General features: G+C 33.9%; 1 protein-coding gene across 2 annotated transcripts in view; it reads right to left on the bottom strand.

Moving 5' to 3' along the window:
• Window positions 1-21,147, bottom strand: part of ARHGAP15 (Rho GTPase activating protein 15) — a 630,028-nt gene that overhangs the window by 485,901 nt on the left and 122,980 nt on the right. For both annotated transcript variants that reach the window (XM_023217490.1, XM_023217491.2), the window contains exon 6: window positions 19,783-19,872. In XM_023217490.1, the coding sequence (XP_023073258.1) occupies window positions 19,783-19,872 (90 nt within the window). The remainder of the gene's footprint in view (window positions 1-19,782; window positions 19,873-21,147) is intronic.

Below are 21,147 nucleotides of genomic sequence, written 5' to 3'. Positions count from 1 at the left end.
TCAAACGAAGTTTTATAAAAACTATGTAGTTGGTTAAGAATATGTGAGAGGTGGAGGCAGGCAGATCACCTGAGGTCAGGAGTTCAACAACAGCCTGGCCAACATGGCCAAACCCTGTCTCTACTAAAAATACTAAATTAACCGGGCGTGGGGGTGAACACCTATAATCCCAGTTACTTGGGAGGCTGAGGCAGGAGAATCGCTTGAACCCAGGAGATGGAGGTTGCAGTGAGCCAAGATCGCACCCCTGCACTCCAGTCTGAGTGACAAGAGTGAGACTCTGTCTTAAAAAAAAAAAAAAAAAAAAAAAAAAAAAAAAATATATATATATATATATATATATATGTAACACAGATTAATATTTAATGGAGAAATACTTTCTTAAAACCATCAACAAAACATGTATGCCTCATTGTAGAAAACTTCTGTAAAAAAAGGTACTGATAACTTGCATGTAATGGGATGTGTACATTTATCAATTAACAGGCATGTTTGCAAGATTGGTAGCATAAACCTATGGCCAATATATCACTGAGAATGATTTTGTTTTAAATAATTTTCCTCAATTTTCTCAGTATAATCAAAGAAATAGTAAAAATAATAAATATTTTAAAAGTCGCTTGACTTAAAAAAAACCTTTTAACAAATTTATAACTTGTAGGAAGTGATTTGGAGTGCTTTTTCCAGTTGAAAGGTGTATATGCATAACCAAGTCAGAGATTTAAAATTCAGGATTATTTTGTTCTTTATCTTCATGGAAATGGTCAGAGCCTAATTTGATAAAAGAGAATTAATTCTTCATCTTACTAATGAAGGATGACTCACTGTGGTGATATTAATTTAAAGATCAAGAGTCTCTGCCATCAGCTGAAAAGGAGTACTGTCTAAAAAAAAATAATAAAATCATCATGATAGTGAAATTTAGGAACTGAAGAGCAAGTTGATTGTAAGGATCATGACTTGTTTAAGACTCATTTCTTTTATATGTGACAAAAATTACAGCTTTAATGACAAAAATTCAACCTCAAGTGTTAAATATCATCTAAATTCTGAAAATCCCTAAATCTATATCTTTATCTCTGACCCCTCTCCAGACTTCCAAAGTACTTTATGCTCTCTTTAGAGATTAATGGAAAAGTTTGAGAAGCATTACTTTAATAAGCTTTTAATTTCTATATAAATTAGAGAATTTGAACAGAATGAATCCATATTTGAAGATGTTAGCATAGAAATATTTGGCATAGGAAACACGCAAACCGTAGTCATTTCTCTTTCTTCAAGATATCTACCAAACACACAGCCTTTTAAACAAGAAAACGTTTTATTTCCTTGAGAATCTAAGATGTCCTAAATTTTTATAACACTTTAGAATATATTTACTTAGGAAAGGCAGATACAATAGCGTCTTTCCTTTCCATTGCGCTGGACAGTTTTCTTTTAATCAATGTTTAAAAAGTTTATCCTAATTGAATCTTAGAAGTGCCAATTTCTTCTTCTATCTTACTCTTAATTCGAATGTTTCTCATCTTGATATCTTCTACATTCTTTTACAGTAATATATGGATTTTTACTTTTAACCAACTTAGTTGTCCAATGTATATTCATACATAGATTTAAAAACCATCTCATTCATTTATCCAAAAATATTACTAACAACTATGTATCCTATTGCTATTTTGAGGTAATTTAACTAATTACATTTTCGAACTCTAACATGTGTAATTTTTTTTTAAAATAAACTAGTACTAGGAGTTTTCCCTTGAGTGGCCTCATATTTGTTCTAAAGAAAAAAAATGATTTATACAAGGTACAAAAAATCTTACTTGTTCTGCTCCAATTTGCAACCACATACAGAACTATTTCCTAATCTTTTCTAACATAAGACTCATTTTGGTTTTTTATATTCTTGGGAATTCCAATCAGTTTAATTGTTTGACAGACTTTTTCTGCTTTTCCTCAGAAGGTGTAAATTTTTCAAGTGCCAGCCACATATCCTAGAATATTTCCCAGGAGTGGTAGCTAATTGCAACTTGGTTTACTGGGACTGTTGTTTGAGAGCCTTTTTCTTTGTTTGTTTTAAACCAATATGCTCTACATTAGAAAAATAGGATTTAACACCAATGTCTAAAAGTAAAAAAAAAAAAAAAAAAACTACACTCTATAAAATTAGTTTGCTATGATAGTTACATACATAGAGTTGAATTGCAATCATTTTTCACTGACACTAGTTGGTACTTTTGCTAAAATTAAAGTAGTTTTTACTTGTTGTAACAAATCTAGAGCATTAAAAATGAGGTTTATGCCTCATTCTGAAAATACAGATGGTTTTTTTCCCAAGTAAAATGTGGGATTTTCTATTGAGCAATTTGCATTAACAACCATCATTCTCTCTGCCATCCATTCTAATATTATCACTTTAGTATCCATGCCCACATGGATATATTTCATAAAACTAGCTAAATTGTTTTTGTGCTAGATATTTGTATACTAGAAAATAATTATTTCAATAATTGTTGAAATAATTATTTCAACAAAGATACCCAACAGCATATCTTCTCAGCAGAGCATTTCCCAACATGCCAAAAAAATTTATGTAGGATATGTATGCACTTTCTATCTTTAAAGATGGTATACAAATATCTGTGAGCAGAACAATTCATTTGATGATGTATAACATATATTCGTTTACTATTGGAAAAAGGACGAAACCTATTTACGTATTTCAATTACTGAAAGCAAATACTTTCAACCCTTACACCTCATTTTTGTCACCTTCAGAAAATACTTATTTCACCCTGAATTCTTTGACCTTCAGCTCCTATGATTTATGCAACTGCCTTGGACTTAAATAATTATTGATGCAAATTTTCCATATTCCCAACACTTCTGAATTTAAAAAATAGATACGAATCGGTATGCAGGTTGACATATGTTGTTGAATAACTTGACACTCAATAGTGTTTATCAAAGGAGCTGAATGGTTATTTTAAATGAGTCATTATGTTACCATCAATTACAAGTACTCAAATTACTTTAAATGTGCTTTTATTTTATATGGCTTTAAGAAATTTTATGAAATTTTACCTGGAATGGCTTTATGAAATTTTACCTCATTTAAACAATAGCAACAACAACTATGATAAACCTTTATTGAGATTGAGCAAGTGATCTGAATATTTAGTTGTGTAGGGACTGTCGTAGGGTCTACAATTCTATACCATGCCAACTAGTGTTTCTTCCTGCCGTCACTGTACATATGGAGGGCTTATGCCTTTGTGCTTTATTGGCTCTGTGACTTCCTTAGTCCCATGAAATGAAGACAGATGTGACATGTGCCACTTTCAGGTAAGAGCTGTAAAGGCAAACATGTTGCTTGTCACACCCTTCCAGAAAGAGACTATTCCATCAACCTGGATCTCAGAGTGAAGACAGTATGGAACTGAACAACAGAAATTTGTTCCCAAAGCATAGGTTAGCCTATTTTGGCTTATACAAGGGCCATACATGGAACTATGATAAACCAAAACTCTAATGATACTTGGTCCCTTGTATTGTCTTGTTAGTATTTTCTTCATTAACTTATTTTTATTTATTTAGAAACATGAGCAAATCCTAAGCAAAGTTTATGAAAAAAAGTGTAAGAATTTTGTCCAAAAAATGGAAACCCTATGCAAAATAATTTAAGGAGACCTCTATCTCTCTGCCTCTGAGTCAGATTGGAGTCATTAAAATAGAAAATCATCTCAGAAATGTTTCATTTTTAATAAGTAAATTTAACAAAATATGCTAAGTGAACAAAATAGGAAACATAACAATCATAGATATATATTGTTTGCAAATTATATCTTTTTTAAAAGCAATCTGCCTTCTTACAATGGCAACTACCTGTGACCTTTAGTCTGCCCTGTTTTGGGGCCCAGCAAAATAGTATTCATCAATAGCAAGTAAGCACTCTACATAATCCAAGTCTTAGTTACTTGCTTGGAGCTTGTACTGGAAATATATTTCAGCTACCTTCTCCTATCACTGAACTTTTCACCATAGTTTGATTTGTATTACATTGAAAAAAATAATTTTGTGTGACTTTACAAGATAAATTGATAGTATTATCAAAAGGACATTTTATATGAAGAGGGAAAATTTATTTAAAGTAACTGTGGAACAAAGGACATAGTGGGAAACAATGGGAAATAGTTGAATGTTATTCAGTTTCCTAACCATAAATTAGACATTTTTGAAAACTGACTCTTCCAAGTTTCTGGAGCTCTACTCAGTACTATGAAAAAATAATAACTGAACACCCAGTTTCTAAAATAACTCTGAAAAAAAAATCACTTAACACCTAGAGTTTGATGTAACTGAATAATTTTACCCCCTGTTTTTCATCAGTTTCTATTCCTGAAGTTAACCTAAAATAGATTTAGAAATAATATATTTTATTGAAATTTTAAATTTTTATTTAATTGAAGGAATTCAAATAAATTTTCTATCCAAGATAGAACAGACTTAGTGTTATGAAGCTTTAACATGAATACACTATGCTTATTTTTGGTTTATTTATGTCAGAAAAATTCAGAAAGAAAAAAGTTAAATCTTGTTTACATATTTTGGGAAAGAAAAAACCTAAAAGTTAACAAAGGCAAGTCTGAGAATTGCATGTTCACCTTACCCAAATAAATATCACTGGCCTGGAATATCCTACGAAAACTCTGCAGAATAACAACAACACTTTCTATGTGTACATTTTTTAAAATTAAAGAAATTATTGGAATACTTAATTCCAAATACAAAGAAATGCAGACTTCACATTTTTTCTAAACTGGTGACTTTTAACATGCAGGGTCTTTTTCAACTTTTAGAAATAAATAGCAAAATACCATTTGCAATAAAAATATGTCAAATACAATTTTCTCAGGTAATTTTTTAGCTTTTTCATCAGCAGCACAGAAATCAAATTTCTTTTCTTTCCTCCAGAAGCTCTTGAAGTGCAAAAACTTTTAGACTATGTTTAGATTTTCCAGCTGTAGCTCTATCTGCTCTTATATGTCTTACAGCTCAATTTTGGGGTTAGAACTTCTACGGTTGTTGGCCTAATAATGATCCGTAACAACTCTGGATTCTGCTGGTTCATACTATTAAAAAAAAATCACAGATATTCATTTTTCTCTGATTTTCAGGAGGCCAAGAAAGATCCTATCTGGAAGACTCTGAACACCCTGTTCCATGAGCATTTTCTGACATTTTTTTCCCTTGTAACTTTTCAAGCCAAATTATATTGCCTCCACCTAATGTTGCAAAAACTTTGGGTGAAAGCCCAAAGTGATTCTAAGACTCTGGTATGATTCCGTGTAACCTGGCATCCTTCCTGGAAGTTAACTTTGTTAGGCAGCTATTTCAATAAACAATCTGAGTAATAGAAAAGCTACATGACCAGATGAAATGGCACCACCTGCATGTTCTCTACAAGTCTCTATGGAGCTAGTGCTTTATAATTAATTATTAGAAGCTGACACCAAGAACTGTGGTCTCATTACCTTTTTCCAAGGTCTGTTTTACCAGTTGAACTTGACTTTCAAATGTCATCATTTCTTGTAAAAATCGAACTATTGTATCTGTAGACATTACTTGTATCAATTAGCTATTGCTCTGTAACAAACTAGCCCATAATTTAGTGGTTTAAAACTACCACTATCTGCAGACAATCAGGAATCTTGGCCTCACTCAGATATTCTTATATAGTGATATGACCAGAAGCCCTGGACTGTCATCACTAGGTAAGTTAGTAGATTGGACAATAGGAGTATTTCTGAATGTCATTCATACATCAGGGTGGCTATTCATAACTATCAATGCCTGCAGCAGGTCCAGGCTGTCATGTGAACCCCTTGACTCTTGGGTATATGATTCAGAAAATTTAGTGAGAAAGTGAAATATAACATTACTGTGGAGTGTGTAGTAGGTTATACTAACAGCTTCACAACGAAAATCTCTAAGGTTCTGGAGGAAGGCCGTACCTTCCACAGCAAAAATATCCTTCCCAATTGAAAAGTAACTTCTGGCCTATTGCTGGGTCAGAATAGAGAAGGGACATCTAATTATAAGACATCAGACAACTCTATGGCTTCAGCTTCTATTGATGACCTGGGTATTTTCAAATTCACTGAATCACAGAGTGGGCAACAATCCACAGATTGAAATGCTATATTCAGAATTTGTCCCAAACAGGTCTAGAGGGCTTAAGAAAGTTCCATAAACAGATGGATCAAATTCCTATTTTACTTGTCACTGTTAACACTAGTGTCTCTCCCTGAGTTCACCCCTAGGGCTTCATGGAGATGCTTGAAGCCAGCTGATGAATGATGAAAAAAACTCAAACCTGATTCATGGATGGGTTAGCTCAGTATGTTGGTGAGCCAAAAAAAAAAAAAAAAAAAAAAAAAAAAGACTGCAGCTGCACCGTACACCCACCCAGTCATTTTATAGGACTGTGATGAAGAGAAATCCGCCCATGGGACAGAGATACAAGAAATAATCTCAAGAGGAGGTAGCCTGAGGTTAGAATATAGACTGATTTCCAGGCAGTAGAAGGTGACTTTTCCTGCTGTTCAGAGGCCTGGAAGGGGACAGTCTGAAAGATTAGAAACAAGAAGTCTGGCAAATGTTAGAGGATTCATAAGAGTGTGTCCAGGGCATGCAGACCCTTGTCTACATCTACCAGAGGGTAAGCCAATGCACCAGATGACTAGTCAGTTGAAGTTCTCTAGCCACTCTAAGTTCTTTAGCCACTTAGAACATGCACAATAGACCCATGAGTGGAGTGGCCACGTGGCAGAGATGGAGATGCGGCACACACTCAACATCATGGCTTTTTCTCCCCATGGCTACTTACTACTGTTGAGTCCACGATCTTCCAGCAGCAGAGGCGGATACTGACCCCTTCAGGACAAACTAGGTGCTTGACAGCAAACTGACAACATCAGACCCCTTCAGTTCTTGGGGGAGCAAGGATTCATTCTCACTGGAATTGACGTTAACTCTGTAGGTTTGCTTTCTCTGCTTATGGTGTCTCTGCCAGCCCTACCGTTCCACATCTTTAAGAATGCTGAATTAGCAATGTGGGGTGATTCATGATATTGCCTCAAATCAAGAAAATGAGGAAACTGCAACACCAGGCATGTAACCTTAAGATGTGCCATTCTTACTAAATATCACATCACTTGGAAGAAATCAACCTGATCTAACAGTGAAGTGACCTCTTAAAGTGTCTGCTTAGGTAGTAGTTTGGAGACAGGATCCTGTTTTTTGGGGTTCAGTATTCCAAGATGCAGTATATTCACTGAATCAATGCATGGTATACCATCAATACATGATGTTACATGACATGTTATCTCCAGTAGGTGGAATATAGGTGTCTAAGGACCAAAAGGTAGAAGTAAGAGTAGCCCCTGTAGTAACCTATCTGCAGCATTTATGCTTCTGGGTTTTGCAACTTTGGCTCTGCTGGATTAGAGATTCTTATTCTTGGGATATGGGAGAGTTCTGCTTCTAACAGGGATTAGTAAGTATCATGAACTTAAAGCTATGACCACTGCGTGGTAACTATGGATACTCAAGATGTGTACAAGCTGGCAACCAAAATAACTACTATATTCATGGGGATAACTGACCCTAATTATAATGAAAAAGTAAGGTTGCATATGCACAGCGGCAGGAGGAAGAATAAAACTGGAAGTCAGATGATTCACTAAGATGTCTCGTGGTGCATCTAGGCCTGATGAGAGCAGTGAACTGTCAACTACAGTGAACAGGGCGTGACAATGTAAAAAAAAAAAAAAAAAAATCAAAGGTTCAGATCCCGCATATACGAAGGTCCGATTGACTCCATCAAAACCGACTAGATTCCTCCTGGCTGAGGATGAGCAAAATCTAGAATGAGTGAAGGTGGTAGATGATAAATACCAAATACAGCCTCATACACAGTTGCAGTGGAGGAGTAGAGCTTTTGTGTTTCTTTTTTTTTTTTAACTTTTTTTTATTAGTTCTTTTGTAGAGATTGAGGCCAGCCACCATCTTGAACACTTGGCAACAGATTAGATTTAACGTGAGATACAAGTAAATTTGAATATTGCAAGAGGTAAATTGCATCAGATGCTTCCTGTGCCCTGCCTCACATCCTCTTAGTTATGTGGGTGTCACTACAGCTGCAGCTGGTGCAATAGTTCTGTGTGGACTTCAGCTCCTTTGTACTGACTGCATCTTGCCTCAGCACACATTAGGCATCTTTTACTTCCTGCTGTGGATATTTCCTGGTTCTGTAGAGTAGGAAACATGAAAAAGCCTTCTTGACACACACCCCCATAAACAGCCTGAAACTCAAGATCTAAAGACATTATTCCCTCCCAGAGGCACCCAGAAACCAAAGGCTTAGGAGCTAATGAACAAATGCTTCATCCTGTCCATCCTTGGGTGGAAAATTCTGGCAAGTGTCCTAACCACCCTGTGACCAACTCAATAATGGGTTCTGCATTGGCTTTTCTTCCTTCTGTTTCACTCTTACTAGTTCTTAATTTCTGCTTTCTGCAATCAAACAAACTGCTTGCACACAATTACTTGTCTCAAATTTTGCTTTCAGGGGAACCTAGCCTAAGCCAGAAGGCAAATATGACGAAACTATTTGCTTAAAAAGTTTTGAAACTAGATTCCTATGAAAGAAAAGGGTCAGCCAGGCACCATGGCTCAGGCCTGTAACTCCAGCACTTTGGGAGGCCCAGGCGGGCAGATCACCTGAGGTCAGGAGTTCGAGACCAGCCCTGGCCAACATGGGGAAACCCTATCTCTACCAAAAATATATATTTTTTAAATTAGCTGGGCATGGTGGTAGGTGCCTGTAATCCCAGCTACTCAGGAGACTGAGGCAGGAGAATTGCTTTAACCCAGGAGACGAAGGTTGCAGTGAGCCAACACGATGCCACTATACTCCACTGAAGCCGGGATGACAGAGTGAGACTCCATCTCAAAAAAAAAAAAAAAAAAAAAAGAAAGGAAAGAAAAGGGTCATTCCTCCGCCGAGATACAGCTGTCACTCTCATAAAATTTAGCATAAATAAATATACCATCAAATACCCCGCTATAAAATGTAACATCCAGCAATTACATACTAAAGGATTTAAGGTAACATCATTCATTACAGTATATGAATGATCCTCCTGACTAAATGGGAATTTAGCATTAAGTAGCTGTAAAAGCTGCCAAAGAGGAAACGTTATTGAAACAAACATTAGCGACTTATGACTAAAACCTGGGGCATCCTGACCATAGCTACAAGGTTTACTATCTCTATTATGGAGCCATTGGAAACCACTACAGGGTTGTATCCAAGTCTTGGGAGAATAATTTACTTGAAATTTTATCCTTACAGATGAAAGAGACAGGGATATAATCATTATTGATTTTACTTTCTTTGCAAGGTTTTATTGTTGTTGTTGTTCATATCCTCTTCCTAAATGTGGGTAGAATGGAGAACAGAGGAAGGATGGGGAATCGAGCCATCTTCCCAGAGAAGTTGAGCAACATTCTTCCATAAGCCAAATTACGTATTTTGAAGAAGGAATTATTTTTAGTGGTAGAAATAGCTAGTAACAAAGGGAATATCAAGTATGTATTCATGGACTGAAAATCTTACCCATACATTTAAAGATAAAACCCCAAAGTCTTACTTTCAATATAGGCATTTCCACATTTTCTTATAAAGCATAATATTCATTCAATATATAATTCTCCAGATTTAGTGTAATGATTCTTTGTTATCTGACTTTTACTAAATCAGAAAGCAGTTTAATGATACAGGGAAATAGTCACTAGAAACTGAATATTAACTATTAAATATCATCCCTGAGAATTCAGAAAACTTCAGCTTTCCTCCTGGGGCAATTTTAACTCATTATCTCCTATAATCTTCAAAGACCTGTGATCTGTATAAATAGTCATTTAAAGGGTCAAGGTTTTCATTACATACAAGGAGACTTTCTACAATTATTGGAAACTTAAAACCATACTAAAATTACAGAGATATCCTAATTCTAATTGGTTTTTGTTAAGAATGAGTGAATACACTGATGCTTTAGAATCATCAAAATTTCTTAAATTTTAACTATTTTATTTTGAACAAAAAGTGCAACGTGAACTGAATAGTATTTGTCATTGAACTTAAAAATCCATGAAGAAGGATTACGAGTTTCTGAGTCATTAACAATCCTACCATTTTAATGTAACAATTGAGTAAATGGGAAGAAATTTTACGTTTTATGAACCTCTATACATTTTCTTTTTTGACGTTCTAAATTATATTATTTCTAAAGTCAAATTCAGTGAGTGATAACTTAAAAAAATTCATGCTTGGATCCAAATGAGGGATTAAAGCATCTCATGTATATTCTTATTTAAGCAAAATAGCATATCTTTAGATTCAATAAATCTTCTTAATATTTGGATACATACTTATTTATTTGCCAACAGAAATGAATGTCGATAAAATTCATCAGTCAACAACAGCCAAGAGTAGATAAGCCATGTAAAATATACTTTCACGTTCAGGACAAAAGATATCCAATTATCTCATTTCCTCCCCTGAATCCTCCATTCCACGACAAGATAGAGAGAAAGGACTGCCTTGAGATGAATGACATGTAGGGCCAGAGGATGTTCACATTTATATTTTACCACTTAAAGCTCTGCTTTAAATACCTCCCAAGAGCACCCAGTCAAGTCAAATCAGAGAAGTCAGTGTTGAAATGCCAAGTAGCCACCAGATGGCAGCAACGCTTTTATGAATAATGCAGCATTCTGTGCAGTCCATCTAAGATTTCCTATGTTAATAATAGAACAATCCTTACTTTAGTAAAAGGACAAATTTGCTTGTAATGAAGCCAGCATTTTTTTCCATATTGCTAGTTATATTTTGTGGGGTTCAATTGTTTTGTAGTATTTGCCCCCTCCAAATATTTATTTTCATATGCATTAAACATTAAATTGAGGTTGAATTTCATTCTGATACTGTGGTAGAAAATGCCTGTAGCTTGAAACAAATATTTTCCTTTCTGATGGACAAATAACATCTGTGGTTGTAAATGTTCCAGTATAGCTGTCAAAAGAGAAGGGTTTCACATAATTTTCTGCCACCCTCATCAGTACATCCTACACATCAAAAGAGTATTTTCATAACCTCCCTTTGTATGAATTGATTTCAAATCTATCACAGATCTCAAATATCAGAAGCTTGTCTTTCACTTGATCAAGGGCATGGGAATTTTGAAAATGAAGCATTGCTTAAATTCAACTTCACAAAAAAAAAAAAAAAAAAAAAACCATAATCAAGGTCTAAGTTACTTGGCAAAGGAATTCTCAGTATTGGTATTTCTGTTTTCGAGGTGCTTCAGCAATTTGTAAATTTTGCCACTGTAATTTTTTTGGTTTGCACTTATTCACCCAGAAAGTGAGACTGTTAGAATTTCTCCCGGTGCTGAAAATACAATGTTAGGTAAATTGATGAGGCTGAGGTCAAGAATCTAATAGCTTTCTACTAAAAATAAATGCATTTAAACTCTCCATGTGAACGCCTCTGTCTTGGTTAAGCCATCTCACACCCATCTGTGTTATCCGAAAACAGTTCAAACAGCTTCCTTCCTGATGTCTCCCCAGCATCAGCCATTTCATTGCATTGTTTCACTTAGGCCATCTCTCAACATCCTGTTTTGTTAAGATAAAAGAGCAGCCTCCTCCCCTCCTCAAATACCAAGAATCCTTAACTGCCCTGCAGTGTTTTATATCCTTTTGATTTTTTTTCTGCTAAATTTTTAGTAGTATCTTTAACTCTTACATTGAGAGACTGTATGCATAGATGCCATAAGTGGCCTTTCCAGTTATGTGTGAGTGTGGGCATTTTCCTTTCTTCTTAAACTTATTTTTCTGTTCAAGCCTTTGTTTATGGATGCTTGCTTTGTTATTTTCCTATATTGCTTTAAACATTGCTCTGAGGTTTCAGCTTTGCTCACCACTGCCCAGATTTTCCTCCTGCTCAGTGGCTTGTGGCATATAAACACTGAATATATATATATATATATGTGTGTGTGTGTGTGTGTATATATATATATTCTCTTGCTTTCAGATCCAGCCTCATTACCTTATGTTTCTAAAAACTGAATAGCATCATCTATCCACCAGTGATCCTATGCTATCCAAAAGCACTCAATTTTATTTCACCCTGTGTCATCCTCATGGACAAGCTGTAAAATGTGATACCATTTACTGGCCCCATCTATTACGTACCAGTTTTAGGGATTAAATTGTTCCTTTTTCTGGAAAAAGTCTGTTTGCTATTAAAAATCATACACAGCATGAAATACACATGGCTGCTCTCTTTAAAAATAAAAAAATATTGAGACAGATATGAAAAAGGATCCCTTGGCTTGAATATTGTCTTGCTAGCATCAATACAGTATTTTCTATACTTTATAAATAAGATTAAAATAACAAGTAGAAAAAACCATATACTTGTTGATTCTACTTTATTCCATAAAATTCCCCAGTGGCAGTGGTTTCTTTTGCCCAGGTTGAAGTGCATCCTGTCAAGTCTCAGGTTTGATCTCCACGTGGCTCACTTAGTCTCATTCTGCTTATGGGAATACAGAGAAAGTGCGTTGCAAGCCACAGGAGCCCATGGATGGCATAGAGACCATCACACTAGCTCTACCAAAACATCAAGAAACAGAATATGTTCCATGAGAGGAGGGGATTCACGATACGATGTCGGTAAATGAAGAACAGCATGGTGCATTTAGCCTGGTGTCAGACTAAAACCCAGAATTTATTACAACTGCACAACTCATATCTTTGAGCTCACATAGCCAGCAATTCCAGAAGGCAATGTGAAGTGAGCTATCCAGTTGTTTGAATTCATTAGGTCATGTGCATCCATTCTGCTGCTGAAATGTTAGAAACAGAAGAAGCTAAGTTGACTTTTTTTTTTTTTCATTTTTATTTTGATTTATGTTATTTTGGAATTACAAAATTGGGGACCAAAATGTACTAATGCTACTCTTTTCAGTCTTTACTGTCATCCAGTTGCATGCTGCTTTGATAGTTCAAAAAGAATGAATCTAGCAAGGCAGCCTTATGCCCTCTAGTAGTGAAACAATGAAGGTGTGCAAATGAGCCTACATCCTTGATGTCTAAGGCTTTGACTAGTGAGCTTCACAGAATCACCCAGGCAACATACAGTTCATGCTGTTTTCCCTAACCATATACTTAGTTTATATATCTTAATTCTAGATCTCCAGAATATATCTTTTAAAAAAGGTTTATTATTTCTTAGAAAATTAAACCTGCAAAAAGACACTGGTTCCCAAGTCACATTATCTGAACCAGTAGGCATGTTCTTCATTTGCAGAATGTACTTTCCATCCATCTTCTTGTTTCTGTTTCTCCTCTCATCAGTCAAAGCTAACGTGCTCTCTTGGTCTCATCTAGATTCTTACAATCAATTTTATTTCCTGTTCCCAGATTCTATCATTTGCACTCAATCTTTATGTACCCCTGACATTCATATTCCTAAATCAGATCTCTAATTGTAAAATTCTATGCCTCCTTCTGTGTAAAATCTGTGTAACCCCATCAACAAAAGTGAAGCTAAAAATCATACAAATAATCATATCTCTTTCCCTTCAATCAGAAAAACAGTATTGTACTGATACCTCAGTTAGGGGAGGAATAAGTGTCACTATTGTCCCTCTTTCACTTGGGGCATAGTTGCTACACTTGTGTCTAAGTTACCTTTTGCAAGTTTCTATTAACAGCTTGGTAGGGCTTTCAAGGTGATATTCTTTTAAGTATTAATTTGAATATGTCATTGATTAACTTATATTAATTGGATATTACATTAATAACATAAGAATAGCACATTAAAAATAAGTTTAAGGATCTATATTCTTAGTTATACAATAAATGAAAAGATTTTCATGTTCTGTATTAAATGTCTATTAAGTTCAGAAGGCAACAAAAAGACCAGAAGTAGAGCAGAAATTCTGAGTTACATTTCACAGATATTTACCCCTCTCAACCCTATTCTTCTAAAATTTATATCTGGAATTTCCCTCAAAACATTGTGAGATAGTGTGGTTAGTAGATGAATAATGAAAGTCTGCTGTATTTATATTAAAATCACTTCTTTGTAGTTGCTCTCAAACACACAACATACAGAATTACTTCATTTTAGTATTAACACAGATGGGCAGGTGAGGTGAGGACGATATTTCATTGGTGTGACAAAGTTGGAGGAGGATCCTGCCTTGGGTTCTACATAAGGTTACAACTGACACAGCCCAAATTGGAACACATGTCCCCAGACTCGTGTTCTCTCCACTGCACCTCCCGAATGATGGATGAATTCCTAATAGGTAGATAAAATGATTGGGGACAAGTTGTAGAGTAAAAAACACTGTATTAGACATTAATGCTTCTCTTACTCTGGTCTATTTTTAATGCCGTGTCTTTTAAGATACTTTGAGTAATTCTCTAAAGTGAAACCAACTTTACTGGAAATCTAATGCATGTATGAATGTGAAGAATCATCCTTTTGCATTTAGTCTAACTACAAGCACTGAAAAATGAAAGAGAAAATTGGTAAAAGCTCAGATTTATTTTAAACCACCACTTGTAACACAAGGAATTGGATAAAAGCACAATACCAGCAGTTTTCCTTTTGGCTTAAAATTATGTTTTTTTAAAAGATGTTATTAAATTATCTTCACATTAATAAACTTAAGTAGTACTCAAACATTTTAAGCTAAGACATATTCAGATCAGAAAGATCAAATTATGTTTAAATGTAATGCATATCCATGGAGAATATTGCATAAAAATGTTTAATATACATTATAGTCAGAAGACTCCATTCAAAGTCAGAAAAGTAATATAAATAATGATAAATCTATTCCGAGGTTTACTTTTAGGGACAGAATCTGTCCCCTGAGATCTATATTTTAATATATTGAAAAAGAATCTTGAAAATCTCAAATCCAGGAAATGTGGCCATGATATTTGTTGAGGTTACAAACTGGTGGTGGCGGGGGGAGGATAACAGACTTTCATCTTAAGTCATTTCATTTTTTCTGCCTTTCAAGCAGCAAGCAGGCAATTGACATATTCCTAATCACCCATGATTTATTGGTAGAATTATCCTACTGAAAGCATGTAATCTATAGAAGAGCCCAGTGTATGTTTTTTAAAAACTTTGTTAAAGCAAACTCAGGAAAACTGAGGCCCAGTCACTCTTTGGCTCTAAGAAAAGGTAAATTTTTAGAGTAAAAATAATTTAATTATCTTAACTATCTTAAGTGCTGTCTTATAACTTGAAATGAAAAAGACCCAGGAAACAGTTATCTTCCTCATCTTTATTCCCTATTGACACCCTGGAAATTTTGGAGTACGGGGACTACATTGTGGATACAAATTCCTATTTTTTTTTTTTTTTTAAACAGGAGTGAATCTGTTTTGTTTCATTTTACTAAAGGAATGCAACTCTACCCTTAGCAGTGACAACTTATTCCGCTGAAAAGTTCAGTCTTCTGGTTTAATAAGTAGAAGACAATATGGGATATAGTTTCTATCTATATATTTTCTTTGGGGAGACAAAACTAATTGGCATGACAGAATATTTATGTAAAGAATATTTAAGTACTAAATTTAATGACATGGAAACAATTATAGTGCTTTGAGACTCTCATATATTTAATAAGGGGGGTATCTCCCTGGAGGTGGGGGAATTTTTTAGAGATATATCAGTTGTCTATTTGATAGCCATGTCACGAACTTCCTTTTCCTAGACTTTCCAAAATATTTAACTCAGAAAGGTCTGTGTTCAAAGGAAAAGGCAAAACCTAACTGAAAAATTTCCTTCAACTTGGAAACAAGAGGTTTTTCTTTTTTAAACAAACTTGCTCTAAAATATTTTGCAGCCATTTTCTCAGTTGAACTTCCTACTGAAAGACTGTAACTGCCTAATGTGCCCAGCCAGGAAACAAGGTGACAGTAGCCCCTCTTGTGTGACGGACGCTGCCTGACAATGCTGCCATCCTTTCACATGGTTTTATTTAGTTGTTACAACTATCTCTCTGTAAATGACATTTAGGATTATTTAAGATTATGTTGTAATCCTTTTAATCCTTAGTGCTTTAAATTTCAGGCTAAACACCAAAGAGCAAACTAGCACTTAGCAGGAATGTTTAAAACATGTGGTTTGAACATAAATCTTTTTATTCACTCTATCCCTGATGAAGACCTAGTGTTGCTCTTAACTAAGAAAACTCGTACCCAGCTCATTATAGCTGAGTTGCTAAAGGTTTCTCAGACTACATCAAACTTGTGACAGTCCTTGACAATGAACATAAATGCAGAATGAAACAAAAGTTAGCAGCAATGGACATTTACCATTTTAACTTAGAATTTGTATGATCTTTTATAAATGTGTAGTGTCTTCCTATGTTTGTGTGTGGAAGTGCTTACTCTGTTTCCTAAAGTCAAGCTATTAGGTGTGTATATACACAGGTATAGTATATATACATATGTGTATTTGCATGTATATTTTATGTATATAAGTATATATATTATATACATGTATATACATGTATATATTTTAATATAAATTATAACATCTAATGTATACTTTGTTATAGAAGTTAATTCTTTTATTATTTATTAAGAAGTACCAATTAGGCCAAAGAGTATGCTGTTATAAAATATGTAAATATTCTTAAACTTAGCAAGCGAGCATCATTCTGATTTACTGCAAGTTGTTGAATACCAAAACTTAATAATTAATGTTGTCATTGTTATGTTTCCACATACCAATCAAATAAGATTGAATCCATGTCAACAGTTTGATAGGATTTAAACTAGGAAGGAAAACTCGGCTTTTAATACAAAGAGAAAACAACTCAAAGATCCAAAGAGCATATATGAACAAATGAAATAAATGAAATCTGTCCATTTTAAGTTGTCACAAATGTGTGCTTCTGAGACTTGCAAGCATCTCTCAGGCACACACAACTTTTTGTTTGTTTTCCTCTTCATTTTAAGTTCAACTTCTCTGCAGACATTGTAATTACGTGGCATACAATTGCTAATCCATCAAACTTTTTAAAGAGAGATTTCAAATTTTAAGATTATTTCTAATTTTGCTCTTCTTTGATTTTCCTTGAACCAAAAATCTCAATAGTCATTTGCTATCTGTAATCTATAATTCATAGACTGAGATTGAACACCAAGCCTAATTCAAACTTGGAATTCTAAAGCTGTTTCCGATGTAGCACATCAGCTGAAGCTATGATGGTCTTTTTCAGTCAGGAAGAAATACTTCATTATTCTGTAGATAATGAAACCATCGCACACACACTCCAACGTCCAACACTGCCTTAATATCATGTTTTTGAGATGTAATCATGTTTATTCTGATCATTTGAGAGTTCGACCAGCTAATGTATCTAATCAAATATTGATGCAAGTCATCTAGATTTAGCTCTCTGGCAAATCCTTCCCGATGCTTTTTTGTTAACAGAACTATAAAAGCTATTTATATTGTTCCTCTCAAAAGGCTTACTCTCATAGTCTGGATCTATGGATATGTATTAGTAAATTTTACCAAAACTTATGCATTTAGGTGATCAAAATATTTCAGCACAACAAGGAAACCAAGGGATTCACTCAAAAAGAATGAAACAGAACATGAAACTTGAATCTTTTCTATTGCTTTGTTATTCACAATATCCTTATGATCACCTCTTGTTTCTCTAAAAGTACAAGATTTTTTAAAAAGTGTCTGTAAGAACACTGAGGCCCCATCAACTGTTCAATTACATTACAAACAAAACTAGCTGGCAAAATTTTCACCTCCAGAAAGCTACCAAAAGTGAGAATAGTTTTTAATATCTTTGGAAGGCTCTACATTCAAAAATATAAAACTCAAGTAGAAAATTGCAACGGGAGGTGGTTAGTCACATCCTGAAAAGATTGGGATGATACACACTATCAATATAGGTGGCTGACATGTATATCTGTGCATATAATGCTGTTATATAAAAATACACATAATTTTTCATCAATATTTTCAGCCCTCTATGCATCATATATAGTTGACTGTCATCCTCATTTGTGAACTAATTTAACTCTTCATAAGATTAACAGAAGAAACTGAAAAAGGCTGGCTTAGCCCATTTCCAAAGAACTGCTATTGTCCAAGAATAATGTCTATGACAAATTTCAACATCTTTTACAGTGTTGGTGATTAGGATGCTAAATTCACAGTACATAATGAAGCTCTACCACTGAGCTTACCCGGTCTAGTTCAGAGTTTCTTAAGTTGATCATCTAGGTTGTCATAAGGCTAGGATTGTAACCTCTAAATTGTGTTATTTATGGTAGAATAATAAAGAGTAAGAAATTGGGGGAAAAGGGAAGTTACTGATCTATAGTTCCTCGCTTTAAAGGACAGTTTATTTCTCCTTGATTCTGTACAGTCACATTTTAGTCACTTTCAGCTTTAGAGCATTGACTTCAGGACAAGTGTTTTTGGTTTTCTTCTGTCTTTTCTCTCCCTTTTATTTCCTTCCTTAATTTTATTTTTAATTGACAAATAATAATTGTATATATTCTCTCACTTTCTTTTTTGATAAAAAATCTCTATACCTAAGTAAAATAAAACCAGAACCAGAATAGTAATGTATTCCAGAATGCGTTAAAATATTTAATGGACCCAAATTATTTGGATATACCTGAATAGCATCTGGAAAATACAAACCAAACAGGAAACCAGCTTCTTCCCCTCAGTGAAGAATATAGGTAGAAAATGTCACCTACCTATGCTTCTGTGTGACCCAATTATTAATTTCAACAAAGCATTTAAGAACAGAAGAAATGACTTTTATTCAAGGGCCAACATACTCTCAGAAGACATTTAATTTAAAAATAATTATCATAATCTATCTCTCTTTTCTACTAAATTATATAAATCCTAAAATATATCTAATTACTGGTTACTTTGGAAATATAAAAATTTCATATAAAACAGAACAAAAATCAAACTCCATAATCTAAAATTATTAATTGCCAGATAAATCATGCAAATTAGGTGATTTTGGTAACATGTGAAATTACATTTTCCAGTGTTATCTCTCAAGGATTTCATCTGGTTCTTGCTATTCAATGGAATATGATTGTAATTATGAATCAAGTTGTTTTTTCAAAAACCTAAAGTATGCAATATGAAAGAATCTATTTTTTTTTATAGCTGTTCAGTCCTCTCCATTCTTGTAAGTTACACTGGTAAATGTAATTAATGGCTGGAAGGCAAGAGTGTCAATGAATGTAAATAGCTTACACTTGGTGAATCTTAGTTTGTGTGCATCTGAAAATTCTAGATCAAATCTACTTAAGTCAAACATCCTATTTTTGAACCCCAGACATCTACCACATGTACTGCAAACTTCAATGACTTTTATATGTTCATATTAATGAACACACAACATATATTTTGTGTTCAGATAGCAACCAGTGGCCAGAAAAAAAACCACAAAACCAAAAATTCAACTGGGAAGAGGAATCGCCTTTCATGACCTTCAGACAACTAGTTCTTGTATATGAGCACATCACAAGAAGGTAGTCTTATTTTAGTTACCCAAGAGAGCTCAGATTTAGAGAGAACAGGAATAAATTGAATATATGTAACATTCTTACCTGAAAGACATTCTTTCTGCTCGATTTTTCCTTGGCCCATTCAATGTGTGCTCCACACAAATCCACACTTTCTGGTTTGTGCCCAGTTTTCTGTAAACACAAAAATGAAATGAGAATAAAAGGATGCAACATTATAGATGGATGTCAGAGAAACAGGATTTTGAGTTAGTAGCTATACATATTTATGATATAATGCCTTTTTTGTTTTCCCCAGGGGAAACCTAATTTGTAGAATTTTTATTTGGGACCTAATATTTTTAAATGTCTAAAATTAAAGACCTATTTTTAAAATTATGTAATTAACTGTAGACCATAGGAAAAATTAATATCTAGAATACTGATATTTTGAGATGGTATTCTTTAGTAATTTAAGAATAATAAGTTTTAAAATCTGTTATTAGCAATATGGAATATTGCTCTTCAATGGCTAAAGTAACATAAAAGCATGTTAAGTTATATTACTTTTAGACCTAACAGTAAAAGAAAAACTTGATAAGTCATAATGCAATGCAAAAAACTGTTAGAGTTTTAGCTTTGTGACTACAGTAAAGTTGCTTAGAATCTGACTACATCATCTAGAAAATTGAGCAGGTGGATTAATCTCATAGTCCCCTTGCAAGTTTGTGTTTCCCATATTAGCAAATTCAATACATATTTATTAAATGTCAACTTTGCCTTTTAGAAATTCACTTTTCAGACTTTAAGACTATATACATAAATATAATTTCATTTAGTAAATTTAACTTAGACAAAATAGATTATAATGTGTGCTTCCTACTACACAATTACAAGGTGGATATTACTTAAAAGATGTTTTTTATTTCAATAATTCACAATAATAAATAGGAATATCACTCATATTTGTCTTTTCATATTTTCACTTTATTCAAGTTAATCATCCTTATACAACTTCACATTTGCATACCTCTATACCGCCAATTATTTTTTAAAAAGTTTAGCAGTTTGGAGAATTTCTATACTATTTTTTCAAGAAGTTTCTCCATAGATAAATTTTCTAGGTTTCTCTATACATTCCATACTTTTCTCAAGTCATTGTCCATAAAATACTTTAGAATTTTAGTATATGAAGCTTATAATATTTTTAGACAATGTTTTAACATTATGAACATTAGGATAAAACATGAAATTATGAAAGAATGGTAAATGTATTTTTAAAATATTCTGTCCACATTTGTTGCCTCTTAGTCATTATATCCAATTCTGTAAGTTTAACATAGACTTTTTTGGAAGCCAGAAATTTGTTTTTAACTGTAAATTATGAGATTTTTTTTCTGGCAACTAATTTTTTTTTTTGAAACATTGTATAACTTTCCTACAGGATAAACTAGCAGGCAGGATAGAATT

This window comes from Piliocolobus tephrosceles, chromosome 11 (assembly GCF_002776525.5).
Source record: "Piliocolobus tephrosceles isolate RC106 chromosome 11, ASM277652v3, whole genome shotgun sequence".
Lineage (NCBI taxonomy): Eukaryota > Metazoa > Chordata > Mammalia > Primates > Cercopithecidae > Piliocolobus > Piliocolobus tephrosceles.
Note: the sequence above shows the minus strand (reverse complement) of the source record. Positions and strands in the feature narration are given on the sequence as shown.